Raw genomic sequence first — 15687 nt, 5'->3', positions numbered from 1 at the left:
CAAATCACCCAGTTGATTAAAACCAAATGCATCAATTAGAAACCAAAACGCAACAGTTAGTGAACTGAGTGGGAAGTTCATATGAATGTTAAAGTCCCCCATAATTATAATTTTGTCTGCATAGGTTACTAGTTCAGACAAAAGTTCATCGAATTCGTCCAAGAAAGCTGTGTATGGCCCTGGTGCGCGATAAATAGTTACTGCATAAATTGACAATAGAGAGGACTGCATAACAAGAGCCTCGAACGCCTTTTAATTATTAGATTAGATTATTATTATTATTATTATTATTCCTCATGCCATGAGGCTCTTTAACTCCACCCGGCAGAGTAAAGGCCCACATTATTTCATTCATTTCCGGCGCCGTCACGAATGGCAGCCACTCCAGCAGCTCTCGTGTTATTTTCGCTACTTTTGTGATTTATTTATTTGTTTAGTTATTTTTTGCTTACTTTATCAGTGCCTTGCAACACTTGGATTACTTTCTATCCTATGGATATGGGTTTCAACTCGCAAAAATACTTTTTGTGAATTTCCCTTAGGGGATGAATAAAGTATCTATCTATCTATCTATCTATTAAACCACACCACCTACATTGGATATTACCGAATCTTACTGCAATATGTATTCTGTGTAGCACTATTTAGTTACTCTATATAACACGCTACAGTGGGCATTTGCACGTCACACTGGGTATTTGTATATTGTATTCTTTTGGCTTTATTATTGTATTGTTCTCAGCTCAGGGATGCTGCTGGAAATGTGAATTTCCCTTAGGGGATGAATGAAGTATCTATCTATCTATCTATCTATCTATCTATCTATCTATCTATCTATCTATCTATCTATCTATCTATCTATCTATCTATCTATCTATCTATCTATCTATCTATCTATCTATCTATCTATCTATCTATCTATCTATCTATCTATCTATCTATCTATCTAGAGGTACAAGGAGTAAATTTGAGCGTTTTTTTTTCAGAAATTAGCACGACATGGCTGCTCACATAGTCTTGAGAAGAAGCCTCATTTAACAGTAAAAACTCATCCGGTCTCAACCAAGTTTCACATAGACCAATCAAGTTAAGTTTGTAATCACGAATAATATTATCAACAAGTAAAGATTAGGAGCAAGCGATCTAATATTTAAAAGACCAAATTTTAGCTTTGCTGAATCATTTAACTTAGCTGAAGTCTTTGTGGAGATTGTCACAAGATGTCGCCGTACGGGTGCGTTGCGTTTCAGGTGTCGGTTGACCCGCAAGATCGATGAAGAAATAATGGTTGAATTAGACACATCTTCGTGTCCTTCTTGCTCTTTCGGCTTCGCACGCTTCACACACTTTCCCGCACGACAACCCCTCTTCTGCCTTCTGTCTTTACGGCGCCTTCGTCGCTTCATAGGTGGAGTGGCTGACCACGTAGATCCCGGATCCCTTTGTAGCTCGTTCGGGATGTCATAGGCGGTATAAAAAGTGCCCGAAAAGTCGAAATTTAGACGCCCGACCAAATGAATAAGTTCCTCCCGACTATAAGTCTTATTGGCCACGCAAGTGTCCAAAAAAGAAAGCAAAAAAGACAAGAGAACAGTAATAAATAGAAGATTAGCTGGAGAGCAACGAGCCGCAGCATCCATCATGTGCGCCGCCATCTTGCCAACCACTCAAAAGATCGTTTCAGTGGATCGTTTCAGAAAGATGGTCCACTTCGTGGCACTACCCAAGCTCCCTTCCGCCAAGGAAACAGTTGCACGTTTTCCGGCTCCACGGAATCCCCAAGGAGATCGTTTCTGACCGAGGTCCCCAATTCGCTTCTGGTTTTTGGAAGGGGTTCCCTTGCCTTCTGGGGGCCTCGGTCAGCCTCTCGTCTGGGTTTCACCCCCAGTCAAATGGACAATCGGAATGCCCGAGCCAGGAATTGGCGACGGCTCTCCGCTGCATGGTTTCCTGGGAGCCTCTTTCCTGGGCACGGCAGCTGTTGTGGGTGGAATATGCCCATAACCCGTTGGTCAGCTCTTCCACTCGCATGTCCCCGTACCAGTGCGTCTACGGCTATCAACCACCCCTGTTTCCCAGCCAAGAGGAGGAGGTCACCTGTCCTTCGGCGTTCGCTGACGCCCGATGCTGTCGCCGCACCTGGACACGGGCGCGGGCTGCTCTACTCCGGGCGGTTGACGCCTACTCCCATGAAGCTAACCGTCGGAGGACACCGGCTCTTGCGTACCAGGTGGGCCAGCAGGTGTGGCTATCGTCCAAGGACCTTCCGCTGCGGGTGGAGTCGAAGAAACTGGCGCCACTTAGACGAGTTTTGATTTTTTTTTCCTGGGTGCATTTTTTTCCCCCTTACTGCTGGATTACTTTTTTTTGTTTCCCCTGCCTGTTTGATCACTTTTTGTCCTTTTGTGTTTCCTGCCTGTTGGATTACTTTTTTTTTTTTTCCTCCTGTCGGATTACTTTTTGTCTTTTGTTTCTGGTGGATTATTTTGTTGTTGTTATTGTTTGTGGACTTCTGGAGCTGTCCCTGGGGGGGGGGGGGGGGGGTTTGGCGGGGTTTCATGATTGCCGATTTAAGGCACCTGTGACTGCCCAATTGACGCCAACAGCCCTGAGAGCTGACTCCTTTTAAACCTCCGGCTTTTAAGGGGAAGCCGTCAGATCGTTGCGAACCGATGCTCCCAGCTAGGCAAGCTCAGACATTTTCCCTGCCCTGTTTTCCTCTGCTTTTGATACCTGTTCCCAACCTGTTTCTGGACCCGATTCTGCCCTGTTCTGCCATCCCGACATCCGACCTGTTTTGCCACGCTTCCTGCCTGACACCTGTTGCCGACCTCGTTTCTGTACTCAATACCGCCCTTGCTCTCCCGTCCAGGCTAAACGACCAGTATTCCTGCAAAGTCTATGATTATCCCCGCTTGACACGGAAGTGCCATTTCCCCGTTTCCAGCCACCTGCTGCCCTTGTCCGTCAACCTTCTCTCGCTCTTTATCAATAAAACTGAGTAAATGAACGCAACTGGGTCCTGTCTCTGTTTCTAGTCCGTGACAGTTTAGATATATTCTGGGAATAAATGAGCTAGCAGACAATGTAGCAATTCACTTGTGCGAAGACTGATACGTCTTTACCATTATTCTTATACAAAATGACAATAACGATCGTATTGTCGGAAGCGCAGCAGAATGCGCATTCACTCGAGGGTGGGAGGATTTTGCAGGGGAGTCGAAATTAGGCACTACAGCGGCAGACGCATGCGCACAGTAGCATCAAACGCTTGCTTCGTTTGCAACGAAAAAAATGATACAGAGGATAGGCTAGCGCGGCGAACTGACTTGATTGATTTGCCGTTTCGTGATAGTCTGTGTATACCGGATGGTAACCAATGTTCCCTCTAAGCTGCGCGGGTGGACAATCGCGCACTGCCCGCACATTCTCAGCGCACAAGAAAATCTATCCAGCGCATAAACAACATCAACATAATGTATTAATTAATATCTAATATTAGACTTAATCTAATCCAATTAATTTGCCCAATAATATTGTTTTTTTATTTCTCACTCAGTGAGTGACAGGTGTCTAGCCAATGATATGATACCGTTTACTTACGGTAGGTACTAAGCCAATCATGGCATTGACGGTGCTTGCGTCTGGGCCCCGCCTATATGTGCTGTGCAAGTTAGCTAGCAGGTTAATGCAGTAATCCCTCGGTTATCGCGGTTAATGGGGACCAAAACCACCAGCGAAAAGTGAAAATCCGCGAAGTAACGACGCCCCTTCCACGATCACATGGCAAAGTATGTGAGTATACCAGAAAGCTGGCGAAGCAAAAACTATGCCTTTGAATTTTTTAACTCAATCAATGAGACTGAGACTATGTGCAGTATTAAAAATGCACCCTGGCATACCCTGATAGTAGATGAGAGCACAGACATATCAGTATACAAAATGGTAGTCACATATATTAAATACAGGGAGGAAAATTATATTAACTACAAAACTGTGTTTGGTGGCATCATCCAGCTGACAGCATGCACTGCTCAGGATATTGTGCAAGGAATAACTCAGTTTTACTCCAAACATGGACTGGACATGCAGAAAATGCTGGTGCTGACCCCGAATGGTGCCTCAGTAATGTCAGGAAAACAACGGAGTAGCAGCTTTGTTAAAGCGCCAAATACCACACCTAACTGAACAACATTGTGTGGCCCACGGAGAGGACTTGGACAATGATGATGCCTGGAAAAATGTGCCTTCGATGCAAGATGTTGAAACTCTTCTTAGAACTGTCTATTCCACTTTCTCTCAGTCCGCTGTGAAGAGGGGCAAAATGGAGGACCTGGCAAAGATTCTTGATGATGATGCACTGTCATTCAGGCCTCTGAACGAAGTGCGATGGCTGTCGCAGCACTAAGCTGTCAATGCTGTTCTGAGGAACTACACTGTGCTTACATAATTCTGTAAAAGATAATTCACAGAAAACAGAGATCCAGTGGCAAAATACTGCAACAAAAAGCTGATTGATTCAAAATTCAAGGTAACTATCACTGCTCTGGGAGATGTTTTGGGTGAGCTAGCACAACTCTGCCTCACTTTACAAAGACGCAACCTGACTGTGATGGAAGGAGACTGCTTTGCTAGAGCAAAATATGAGAAGTTGCATTCCCAATACTTAGAGAAGGATGTACAGTGGAGCGACCGTGTCAAAAAGGTAATGGGGACCTCATCAGCTGATGGCAGAAATACTGGTGAGATTACTCTTTTTATTCGTAAACTGTGTGATCACATGGATGCTCGTTTTCCAGAGGATGAATTAAAGGAGTAGTCTGCATTTGACATTGAAACATTGAGCTCAGATATCAGTTTTGACTATGGATCAGCAGACTTTGCAACGTTGGCAAAGAAGTATGAGGCCATTCTCCACCACTCATTACAGTCTATGAAGACCTTTAACAGTCAGTATGCTGAATTCAAGTACATAATGAAGCAAAAACTTAAACAGAGGTCAATCAACACCTTCTCAGATATGGTTGCTGCAACACTTAGATGTGAGGAGCTTAAGTAGATCTCACAGCTTGTGGATATTTGTGCTACATTTCAAGCTTCCAGTGCCGACTGTGAAAGAGGATTTAGTTTAATGAATTATATCAAAACAAAATCCAGAAATCGTCTTGAAGTGACACATTTGGACCAGCTGATGCGCATAAAATCAAAGCGAGAAGCAGACGAAGCCAGCAACCTGGACAGAGTGTACAACCATTGGAGAAGTAAGAAGGACAGACGTGAAAAATAAGGTAAAATTCAAGTCAGATTTGTGCATATTCTAGTGACGGTTATTCAGATTTTGTCTTTATGGATATTAATCATTAAATGTTGTTACTATTAGGTCATTTATGGGTAGTAAAATGCCAAGAAAAACTGTAATTAGATATTTTACAGACAAAGTTTTACAGGAATTTGCACTGTATCACAAGCTACAGCACAAATCATTGTGCAAAATGTGAATGTTTTCATGTGAGCAAAATGCTATGTCTGAAAGGTGTAGATGTCTCATATCTTCCAGAACAGGACCCTCGGCCAGGCCAAAGCAGAACTCTTCCCATGGCCAAAGCAGGACGCTCACATACTTTATAACATCTACACATCCCATTTTTCAGATTTTTGTCTTTTTTTTAAGTGGACCAAATTACTTGTTTAAAAATAAAGCGTGCATACCTGATTTTGCATACAGTAGTCCTCAGTTTGCTCAGGGAGCTTGTCTGTATGCCCAGATACAAGAAAAAATAGAGGGAACATTGACCATAATTGACAAATTTGCATTTTTACGTACAGATTTTCTTGTACGTCGTACACGTCTTAAAACGCATAATAAACGTACTTTGTACGGCAAAAACGTACAGGTTGACAGGTATGTAAATGTGACATAACTTATTTCAGAACACCACTTAGAACAATGTAAACATTGTGTAACGACTCGATAAGTATTCATACATCACATGAACGCACCGCACCGCACCGTGAGTGAAGCTAGCGTAGCCGCTAATGTGCTATGGCCACTTGAATGCCGCGATTTTGGCGTCTGTGGGTTTCGAAAAGAAAATAAAGCACGGAGTCGACGTTGTCGTTGACTCGGCGGATTTCTTTCGAGAACCAGTGCAGGAAGGAGGCCGATTCGCCTGCTTTCCGAGATCGGCCATTGTTGACGCTGGCAAACATGGCGGCGCTGCTTTGTAAAGCGACCAAAACTAAGTCCGGCGAAATAACAACTTGAGAGTCAGAGGGCGATCGGGTGAGGCAATCAGTGGACGGTGCCATAAGAGAAGCGTGAAGTTTTCGAGATGCCGAGCAGAGATGAAGAACTCGAGGAAATTAAAAAGTCACTCGACTTTTTAATGGACAAAATGGATATAGTCACTAAACAACAAGACAGAATCTTGAGTTTAATGGCTGAAATCAAAGACCTAAAAACCGAAAACATGGAGAAAGACAAGAGGATTATTGCGCTAGAAGGACGCGTCGCAGATCTGGAACAGTACACCAGGATAAATGACATTATTATCACCGGTCTGGACATCAAACCCCGGACCTACGCCAAGGCTGTGGCAAATAAAAATATTGCTGATGAGGATTCTGCTGAACAACAGGTCATTGCTTTTATGAGCAAAAAAGGCATATCCATCAATGCTGAGGACATAGAAGTATGCCATCAATTAACAAGAGGTGAGAGGCGACCATCGTGAGATTTGTCTACCGGAACTGAGCATTGTTGATCACACTGACTCCAATAATTCAAGATTAGATGACTTCGATCCTGACCACAAATTCCTATCAGCTAGCTCAGACAATTGCAAATATTATATTGGAAATGAATATAATACTTTTGTTAAATCTGAAGGCAAATTCTCAATAATACACTTTACCAGCATGTACACAAATTTTGATGACATCACTGAATACTTACAGCAATTTGAGAACCCGTTTAGTGTTATTGCAGTTTCTGAAACGTGGTTCAGTGAGGAAAGGGGTGTAAATTTTGAATTAAACAACTATAATTTGAACTATGTAAATTGAACAAACAAAATAGGAGGTGGAGTAGCTATATATGTGCACAAAAGATTAAAATCAAAAATATTACAAAACATGTCATTTGTCATTGACGATTTACTTGAATGTATTACAATAGAAATTATAAATGAAAAAAGGAAAAACATTATAGTCAGTTGTGTATATAGATCACCGGGCTCAAATCTGGAAACCTTCACAAACTGGGCTGAAAAAAAATATTCAACAATAAGCACCAAAACACTATTCATTTGTGGAGATTTCAACATCGATCTAATGAATCCAAACAAACATAAAAACATTGATGACTATATTAATATGATGTTCAGTATGAGTTTGTACCCAACTATATTGAGGCCTAGTAGATTCACTTCACACAGTGCAACTCTCATTGACAATATATTTATAAATAATATGGAATTTACAAACGTCAGCGGATTACTGGTTTGTGATATTTCTGATCACCTACCAGTTTTTACAGTGTATGATGAAAAGGTTACTAGACAAGAATCAATTAAGGATTATGTTTACAAACGAGTTAGAACTGAAGAGACTATTATATCACTCTATGATGACTTAGTTAAACAAAACTGGAATGCTATATATGGTACAGATGATGTGGATCGTGCGTTTGACATATTTTTGGAAACATTCACCAACAAGTATATCAAAAATTGCCAAATGAGACAAACTAATATTAAGAATAAATCTGTAAACCATCCATGGATAACTAAGGGTTTACATAATGCTTGTAAGAAAAAAACACCTTATATAGAAAATTTATTAAACCAAGAACTGAGGAAGCCGAATCCCGATATAAAACGTATAAAAACAAATTGACAGGAATATTAAGAGCAAGCAAGAAATTATACTATACCAATTTATTACATCATAACAAAAGTAATATCAAATGTATTTGGGATATATTAAATAGTATAATAAAAGGAAAGAATGTAAGCAATGCATATCCAAACTATTTTATTGATAAGAACAGTGAAAATTAGAATTTAAATCAAGTTGTGGAGAATTTCAATAGTTATTTTGTAAATGTTGGACCAGAGCTCGCTGCAAATATCCCAGAGTGCAGTGGTAAACAATTTGAGTCACTGATAAAAATGAACTCCAAGACCATGTTTTTATCTGGGGTTACGGAATCAGAAATCTTAGACGTGGTTAACAACTGTAAAAACAAAACATCTATGGATTGTTTTTACATTGATATGGTACTAGTTAAGCAAATTATAAATAGCATTGTGAAACCATTGACCTACGTAATCTATTATTTCTAACAGGCAAATTTCCAAATCAAATGAAAATAGCAAAAGTTATACCAATCTACAAAAATGGAAACAAGCACATTTTTACAAACTATAGACCGGTATCTCTGCTTCCTCAGTTCTCTAAAATATTAGAGAGACTTTACAATAATAGACAAGAACAATTTGTAGATAAACATAAATTGATTAATGAAAGTCAATATGGTTTTAGAGCAAACAGATCAGCAACAATGGCAATTATTGATGCAGTAGAAGATATCACCCATAGTATAGAAAAGAAGAGATACGCAGTCGGGATATTTATTGACTTAAAAAAAGCATTTGATACCATTAATCATAATATACTATTAAAAAAACTGGAAAGATATGGCATCAGGGGAGTGGCTTTGCAATGGATTCAAAGATATTTGACGGGGAGGAAGCATTATGTAAAAATGGGAGAGTTTTCATCTAAATATTTGGACATCTGTTTGTGGAGTACCACAGGCCAAAGTTATTTAATTCATATATTAACGATATTTTTAATGTTTCAAAACTATTGAAAATAGTAATATTTTCAGACGACATTAACATTTTCTATTCAAATGATAACTATATTGATTTGGTAACCTGTATTAATCGTGAACTAATTAACCTAAAAGTATGGATGGATATAAATAAATTATCTTTAAATTTAGATAAAACCAAAGTAATATTCTTTGGTAATCGTACGGCAAATCAAGATTTAGAAGTAAAAATGGATGGTGTCGCAATAGACACTGTATCAGAAATTACGTTTTTAGGGGTGATAATAGACAATAAATTAAGTTGGAAAACACACATCAGACACATACAAACTAAGGTATCTAAAAGCATTTCAATAATTAATAAAGCCACATTTCTTTTAAATTATAATGCATTGTAATTATTTTATTGTTCTCTCGTTCTGCCATATTTAATATATTGTACAGAAGTCTGGGGCAATAATTACAAAAGTTCACCACAGCCCCTTTTTATCCTTCAAAAACGTGCAATAAGAACCATACACAGGGTAGGATATCGGGATCATACACATATTTTATTCATGCAGTCCAAATTATTAAAATTGGATGATTTAATAAAATTTTTCACTTCACTACTGTTATTTAAGGTCAACAAAAACATAGTGCCAGAAAACATACAAAAATTGTTCACTCGGAAAGAGGGAAATTATAACTTTAGGGGAACGACCAGGAAAAGTATGTGTGTGTCTGTGTGTGGAGTCAGACTTTGGAATAATTTGCAAAATGAGGTCAAACAATGTCCAACTATCCATGTGTTCAAATTTAAATACAAAAACACACTACTGGCGAAATACAGGGATGAGGGAAATGGGATATGAGGGAGATTGGAAATACTGCATTTCAAACTATGGTTAACTTGTTGTTATTGTTGCTATTATTATATCAGAACTGTTATTATAAGTATTGTGTTTATTTTTATTGTTATTATCACTGGTTCCGCAGTGACATTATGCGCATTATGACGTTGAGGGATGGGTATTGCGAAGATTAGTGTATAAAATATGTGATTATTGTAACTATTATAATTATTGATATCCAACCTATGTAATAAGTATATCTATGAGATTTTGTTATATTAGACATAAGAGGAAAGGAGGATTTGTGGAATGTATTTAGTGGGGAAGATAATGGGGTAGGAAAAATAAGCATCTGCTTCTGACTACCCCTTTTCGAACATGTTATGTTACATTATTCTGTTGTTGACTCATTGTTTTTGTCCTGTTTTTATTTTTATGATAAAAGTTTTCATTCATTCATACATACTAACCCTTTGACATTTAAAAGTAGTAGATCTGATCGTGCACACTATGTTCACATGCAAAACTCAATATTAAAAATACAAAAATCTAAAAAAAACCCACATGTGCTTGATTAAAACCAAAAGTCGCAAGTGACTTTTACCAAAACAGATATTTAATGTGATTGTTGGAACAGTTTATTTATGCACGAAGTTTTACTTCAGAATAAAATACTCGAGGCAAAATGTGTTGTTGTTGTTTAAAAAATGTCGATTTTAAATTTGTCGATTGGTGTATTTCAAGGGGAGAGGAGCTGTGGTCTGATGCTTAAAACTGTAGTGTTGAATGGATATATTGTGGTTATAAGTAAAAACAACAAGAAATTAATATAAGTACATTGGAATTTATGGATAATCATACTGTGCATTAATTACCACTAAATTGTTTACTTAAAGTCACACAATTATAACTAAAAGTAGTAACGCATTTTAATATTATTAATTTAGTCCAAATTCAGATTGTTGAATTCCTACTCCCGATATAATTGTTTACCAGATTTCACTCCCTAAGTAGATACGTTTATACTTTAGCAGACACTGAAAATAAGGAGAGAAGACATCAATTAATTTTGAGCTTGCAAGAAAAAACATAGAGGACTGTTTGCCAAATTTCAAATCTGTTCTTAAAATCAGTCACGAAAAGCAATTCCGCCATAAAGGGTTTGGGAATCAAAGATAACCAACATGATTGGCCGATAGTGACAATGATGTAAACAGTGCATAATAGTCAAGATAACTTTACTGGCATCCTATGCAATCGCCTTTGACGGTATCAATAGTAAAAACAGAATCAACATATCAGTAGCAGTGGGATGGTCGCTCCCACCAACCGCATGACCAACTCACATGTCCCCTAAGAAGATCCTAGGATAAACCTCATCCATGTGGTGGTGCTCGCTGCCGGTCTTGCTCCACATCAACCTTTGAAGTTGTGAGGCTGGCGGACTCTGGTACCTGGCGGATGCATCCCTGGGACTGACTGAGCTCCTTAGGCAACGTGTTTGGTCTGATTTAGCCATTTTGTTCTTTTGTACTCACTCTGAAACACACAATAGTCTATAAAAGATATATGCACTCATTCATTCACTGTCAACCCGTTTAAAAAGGATCTTTGATGTCTTTATCTGTCAACGGGATAGAATTTTTGTGCTTTTTAAGATTTAAATCACTTTACCGCTGATTTTCGAACCTGGGTGTGATGGGGCCGCATCAGGCTTCCCACAAGGAAAGCTGATAAAATAAAATTGTTCTCAAATGTCTCTATTTTGCTTTATTTATTGCATTCAAAAAGTTAATATGAAAAATAAGAAATCCTATTAAAATAAATAATTAATAAAAAAACAACTATAATTCGGTAATTAATACAAATAGCTCAAGGGACAGTGTTATATTCAGCTCCTCTGAGTACTAAAAAATGTAGTTCATTAATAAAGACAATATTGATTGGAAAATAAATTAAAATTAAATTACCGAAAGGGAGCTGACATAATAGTCCGCCATTTTGCTGCTACGCGTAAACAAAAACCTCAAAGGCTCGGCAAAAAAGTGTAAGTAAAATACAGTATTTTCTGGACTATTGACCCTTTGCTCGTGAGTTCATGTTGCCTTCTCGGGCAGAATGTTAACCACCACTTTTTACACTGGTGATTCATTCCTGTTCGGTGGGAAAACCTCTAAGCCCGATTTAGAATCTTATCCCTTTTGATGAGGACAGAAGATGACAATTTTTATCTGCCGAGGCACAACACTGGCAGGCTGGCAGCCCTCAAGTATTCCAGGATTTGCGGCAAACATTTTTTACAAGGTATGTTTATCCGTTTCAGAGAAATTTGATGTTAAGTAGGTTTGAGTCTCGTCAAAGACACTAAATATTTTAAGTTAGCTAGTGCTAATTAGCTACATTACTGGCTTACCGTTGCCATTTCTTACTACGTAAACAAGCTTCTTTTATTTAACCAGTGATTCAAAAAAATTATCTTTCGATATCACATCCGTTGCATCTCTCCCTTAGTGCAGTCTGCGCCGAAGGTAAATACAACAATATCCTTATCATTTGCAATATTTTGCGATAGTTTTACAAAATAACATGTTGTTATGAAACCAATATTAAGGATAAAAATGAAAGTCAAATTGAGACTCTTAAGTAACTGAAGGGGCCAGACAAATTTTGAGTGGTATATTGATATGGGGCAAAAGCGCAGTATTTTTATTTCATAGACTTGATAAGGCAAGCACGGCTGAGTGGTTAGAGCGTCTGCGGCACAGTTCTGAGGTCATGGGTTCAAATCCAGCTAGCAGCCTTCCTGTGTGGAGTTTGCATGTTCTCTCCGTGTTCACGTGAGTTTCCTCCGGCAACTCCTGTTTCCTCCCACATTCCAAAAACATGCATGTCAGGTAGATTGTCCACTCAAAATTGTCCCAAGGTGTGAGCAATATTATGAACGGTCTGTCTCTGTGTGCTCTGCGGCTGGCAGGCATTCAGTTCAGGGTGACCCCTTCCCAGTGCCTGAAGATAGCTGGGATGGGCTCCAGCACCCCCGTGATCCTACTGATGATAAGCGGTGCAGAAAATGAATAAAGTTGATCAAGTCATGTCACACAGTGAAAGAAAATGTGCTGAAGAATTAGCTTTTGTTGAATTGTGTCCTATATGCTGTGAATCCCTCCAAAAAAGGTTTGCCTTTGGTGTGTCTTGGGCATTTTTCTAGTATGACTGTAGTTGTATTTTATAGTATTATGTATCTGTATTTCGTATCATTTATGGACTCTTATAATGAACCATGCAAAAAAATGGTGGTGTTTCATAATACTCTCATTTTTACCCATATCGGGAGAGATTTGTCTCAAAAATATTTACACATGTATTGTTCTAATGCAGAAATGTATTCACGATTTAGTCAAGATCTGAACATTTTATACAGTATACTGATGGACTCACACGCAAGTTTACAAATCACATATGCAAATTGCAGATGTATTTGTGACTTTGAAATACGATTATTACTATTACTTAAATGCACCTCACTTGTAATGTTAAGGCTATGATACTAACTAATGTGTGTGGACATGAGATAACTATCTGATAATTATTCGTTCAATAATTCACACTTGATTTTCTACTGGAGAAATGTGAAAATTTGGCTATGTAAGTCCTTTTAAAGGTGCTTAAATTTGGCCCTGAAAATGATTCACAAACCCTGTGTCAGTAATCCTTGCTTCCCTCTTTCTCTTCCTTTTTTAAAGCGGCAAAAATTAAAAGCCCCCCCCACCTTTTTCATCTCAAGCTGTCCCACATTTAAAGGCATGAGGTGGTTTATATTTTTCCGACGAGACACTTACTTGCGTAGTTGTAGGCGAGGAAGCCAGATGAGGTTTGTAGGCCACTGACTTCCTAAAACGTAATCTACTCGGCAACATACTTGGCTATTTTAACATTGGCTAAAAATATTTTCGCTGTCATGTTCCAATGAGGTAGGTCCATGGCGTGAAGGTTGTAATGAGGCTCTGGCCATCTACATTTGTGTTTACACCAGAAAACGGGATAGGGACACTGTGTAGTACACGGGTCTCAAACATGCAAATGAGAATGATAGTTTTCAGGTCCCCGCCTTAATGTGAAAGTTAGAATAATAGTGTGTCTTATTTGCCAAATAAATGTTGCTGATTCTGTCGTGCCACTGAAAACGAGTGCTAAAGCCACAACGGAAAAAGAGAAAGTCCGGAGTCCCAAAGAGACCAAAATCTTATACTTTTAAAAGATGAATAAGAAAATTTAAAGATTTATATATATATATATATATATATATATATATATATATATATATATATATATATATATATATATATATATATATATATATATATATATATATATATATATATATATATATATATATATATATATATTTAAATATTTAAAAAAACAAAACAGAAAAATCAAAGAGCGAAATCAGATGAAACTCAAAAAAGGAAAAAGTTGATTTTGTTTTTGTCCACTTTCAGTTTCAGATTCGATGGTATCCACATTCTTACATTACGATTACCATGGGTCCTTTTGAATTCAACAGATGAGTTGGGAATCATTAGGTGACCAAACCCCCCAATTCCAACCCCTAATGCCGAGCGCCAAGCAGGGAGGCAATGGGTACCAATGTTGTAAGTCTTAGGTATGACCCGGCTGAGGCTTGAACCAGTAACCCCCCAGTCTCAGGGCGGGCGCCTGCAAGACTACCGAGCTGGTTGCTCCCCCTACTTTTCTTTTTAATCCCGTTTTCCTTTTTTGCCCTTTTATCTTATTTCTTCCCTATTTTTTAATTTTTTATACACACATTTAATATATATGTATAATATATATATGTCACGAGGGAGACCGGACCAGAACAGAGGCAGGAAGGGAGAACTCAATTGCGTTGACGATCAAAACTTTTATTTAGTAAAATAAAAGTCGTCCAAAACTCAGGGACAAGACACAACAAACAGGCTTTAACTAAAAACGTGCAAACACAGGTTTCTTCCGACTCAAACAAAACAGGACAGAGCAAAACAGAACGGGAAATGCAGACAGAAAATGCAATGAGCCAGCACCCGCAAAACCCACAACCCACCCTTAAGTAGCACACAGGCAAATTAGCTAATCTACTGCAGGGGGCGGGGCCATCCGGTCGCCACGGCGACCATGCTGGACACGACAGAGCCCCCCCTTTAAGGGACAGCTCCTGAGGTCCCAAAAAGATAAATTATTACCTCGCACCCCGGAATGGTTCGACGCTCTCGATTGGGGCAAACCCGCTCCCTCCTCCGAATACGCAGGAACGGGGAGAGGCAGGCGCCATCGGCGTCGGACAGATCGGACTCGGCGCTCGGCAGGGGGGGTCGGACAGGCGATCGGCAGCGGAGTCGGAATGGGTCGACGCTCTCGATTGGGGCAACCCCACTCCCTCCTCCGAACACGCAGGAACGGGGAGAGGCAGGCGCCATCGGCGTCGGACGACCGGACTCGGCGCTCGGCAGGGGGTTCCGGCGGGCAAACTGGACAGGCAAAATCGGGACCGGCGGAATCAGGACCGGCAAAACAGGACAGACAGAATCAGAACCGGCAAAACCGGACAGGCGGAATCAGGACAAGCAAACAGGACAGGCAGAATCAGAACAGGCAAACACGACAGGCAGAATCAGAACAGGCAGAATCAGGACAGGCAGGGGAGTCGGACAGGCAGGCAGGGGAGTCGGACTGGCAGGCAGGGAAGTCGGACTGGCAAACAGCGGAGTCGGAGTCGGACTGGCAGGCAGCAGAGTCGGAGTCGGACTGGCAGGCAGCGGAGTCGGACTGGCAGGCAACAGAGTCGAACTGGCAGGCTGCGGAGTCGGACTGGCAGGCAGCAGGGTCGGACTAGCAGACAGGAGAGTCGGACTAGCAGACAGGAGAGTCGGACAGGCAGGCAGGAGAGTCGGACAGGCAGGCAGAGGAGTCTGACAGGCAGGCAGGGGAGTCGAACAGGCAGGCGGGAGAGTCGAA

General features: G+C 39.9%; 1 protein-coding gene across 1 annotated transcript in view; it reads right to left on the bottom strand.

Annotated features, from left to right (window-relative positions):
• Window positions 1–13794, bottom strand: part of LOC148346894 (dual specificity protein phosphatase 13B-like) — a 28108-nt gene extending 14314 nt beyond the window's left edge. The window contains exons 1-2 of the mRNA XM_088324200.1: window positions 13512–13794; window positions 11019–11211 (exon numbers count right to left, since the gene is read on the bottom strand). Coding sequence (XP_088180326.1) covers window positions 11019–11191 — 173 coding nt within the window. The 5' untranslated portion in view covers window positions 11192–11211; window positions 13512–13794. The remainder of the gene's footprint in view (window positions 1–11018; window positions 11212–13511) is intronic.
• Window positions 13795–15687: the final 1893 nt, after the last annotated feature.

The sequence above is a fragment of the Urocampus carinirostris genome, chromosome 19 (assembly GCF_059441175.1).
Source record: "Urocampus carinirostris isolate Australia breed hairy pipefish chromosome 19, RoL_Ucar_1.0, whole genome shotgun sequence".
Classification (NCBI taxonomy): Eukaryota; Metazoa; Chordata; class Actinopteri; order Syngnathiformes; family Syngnathidae; genus Urocampus; species Urocampus carinirostris.
Note: the sequence above shows the minus strand (reverse complement) of the source record. Positions and strands in the feature narration are given on the sequence as shown.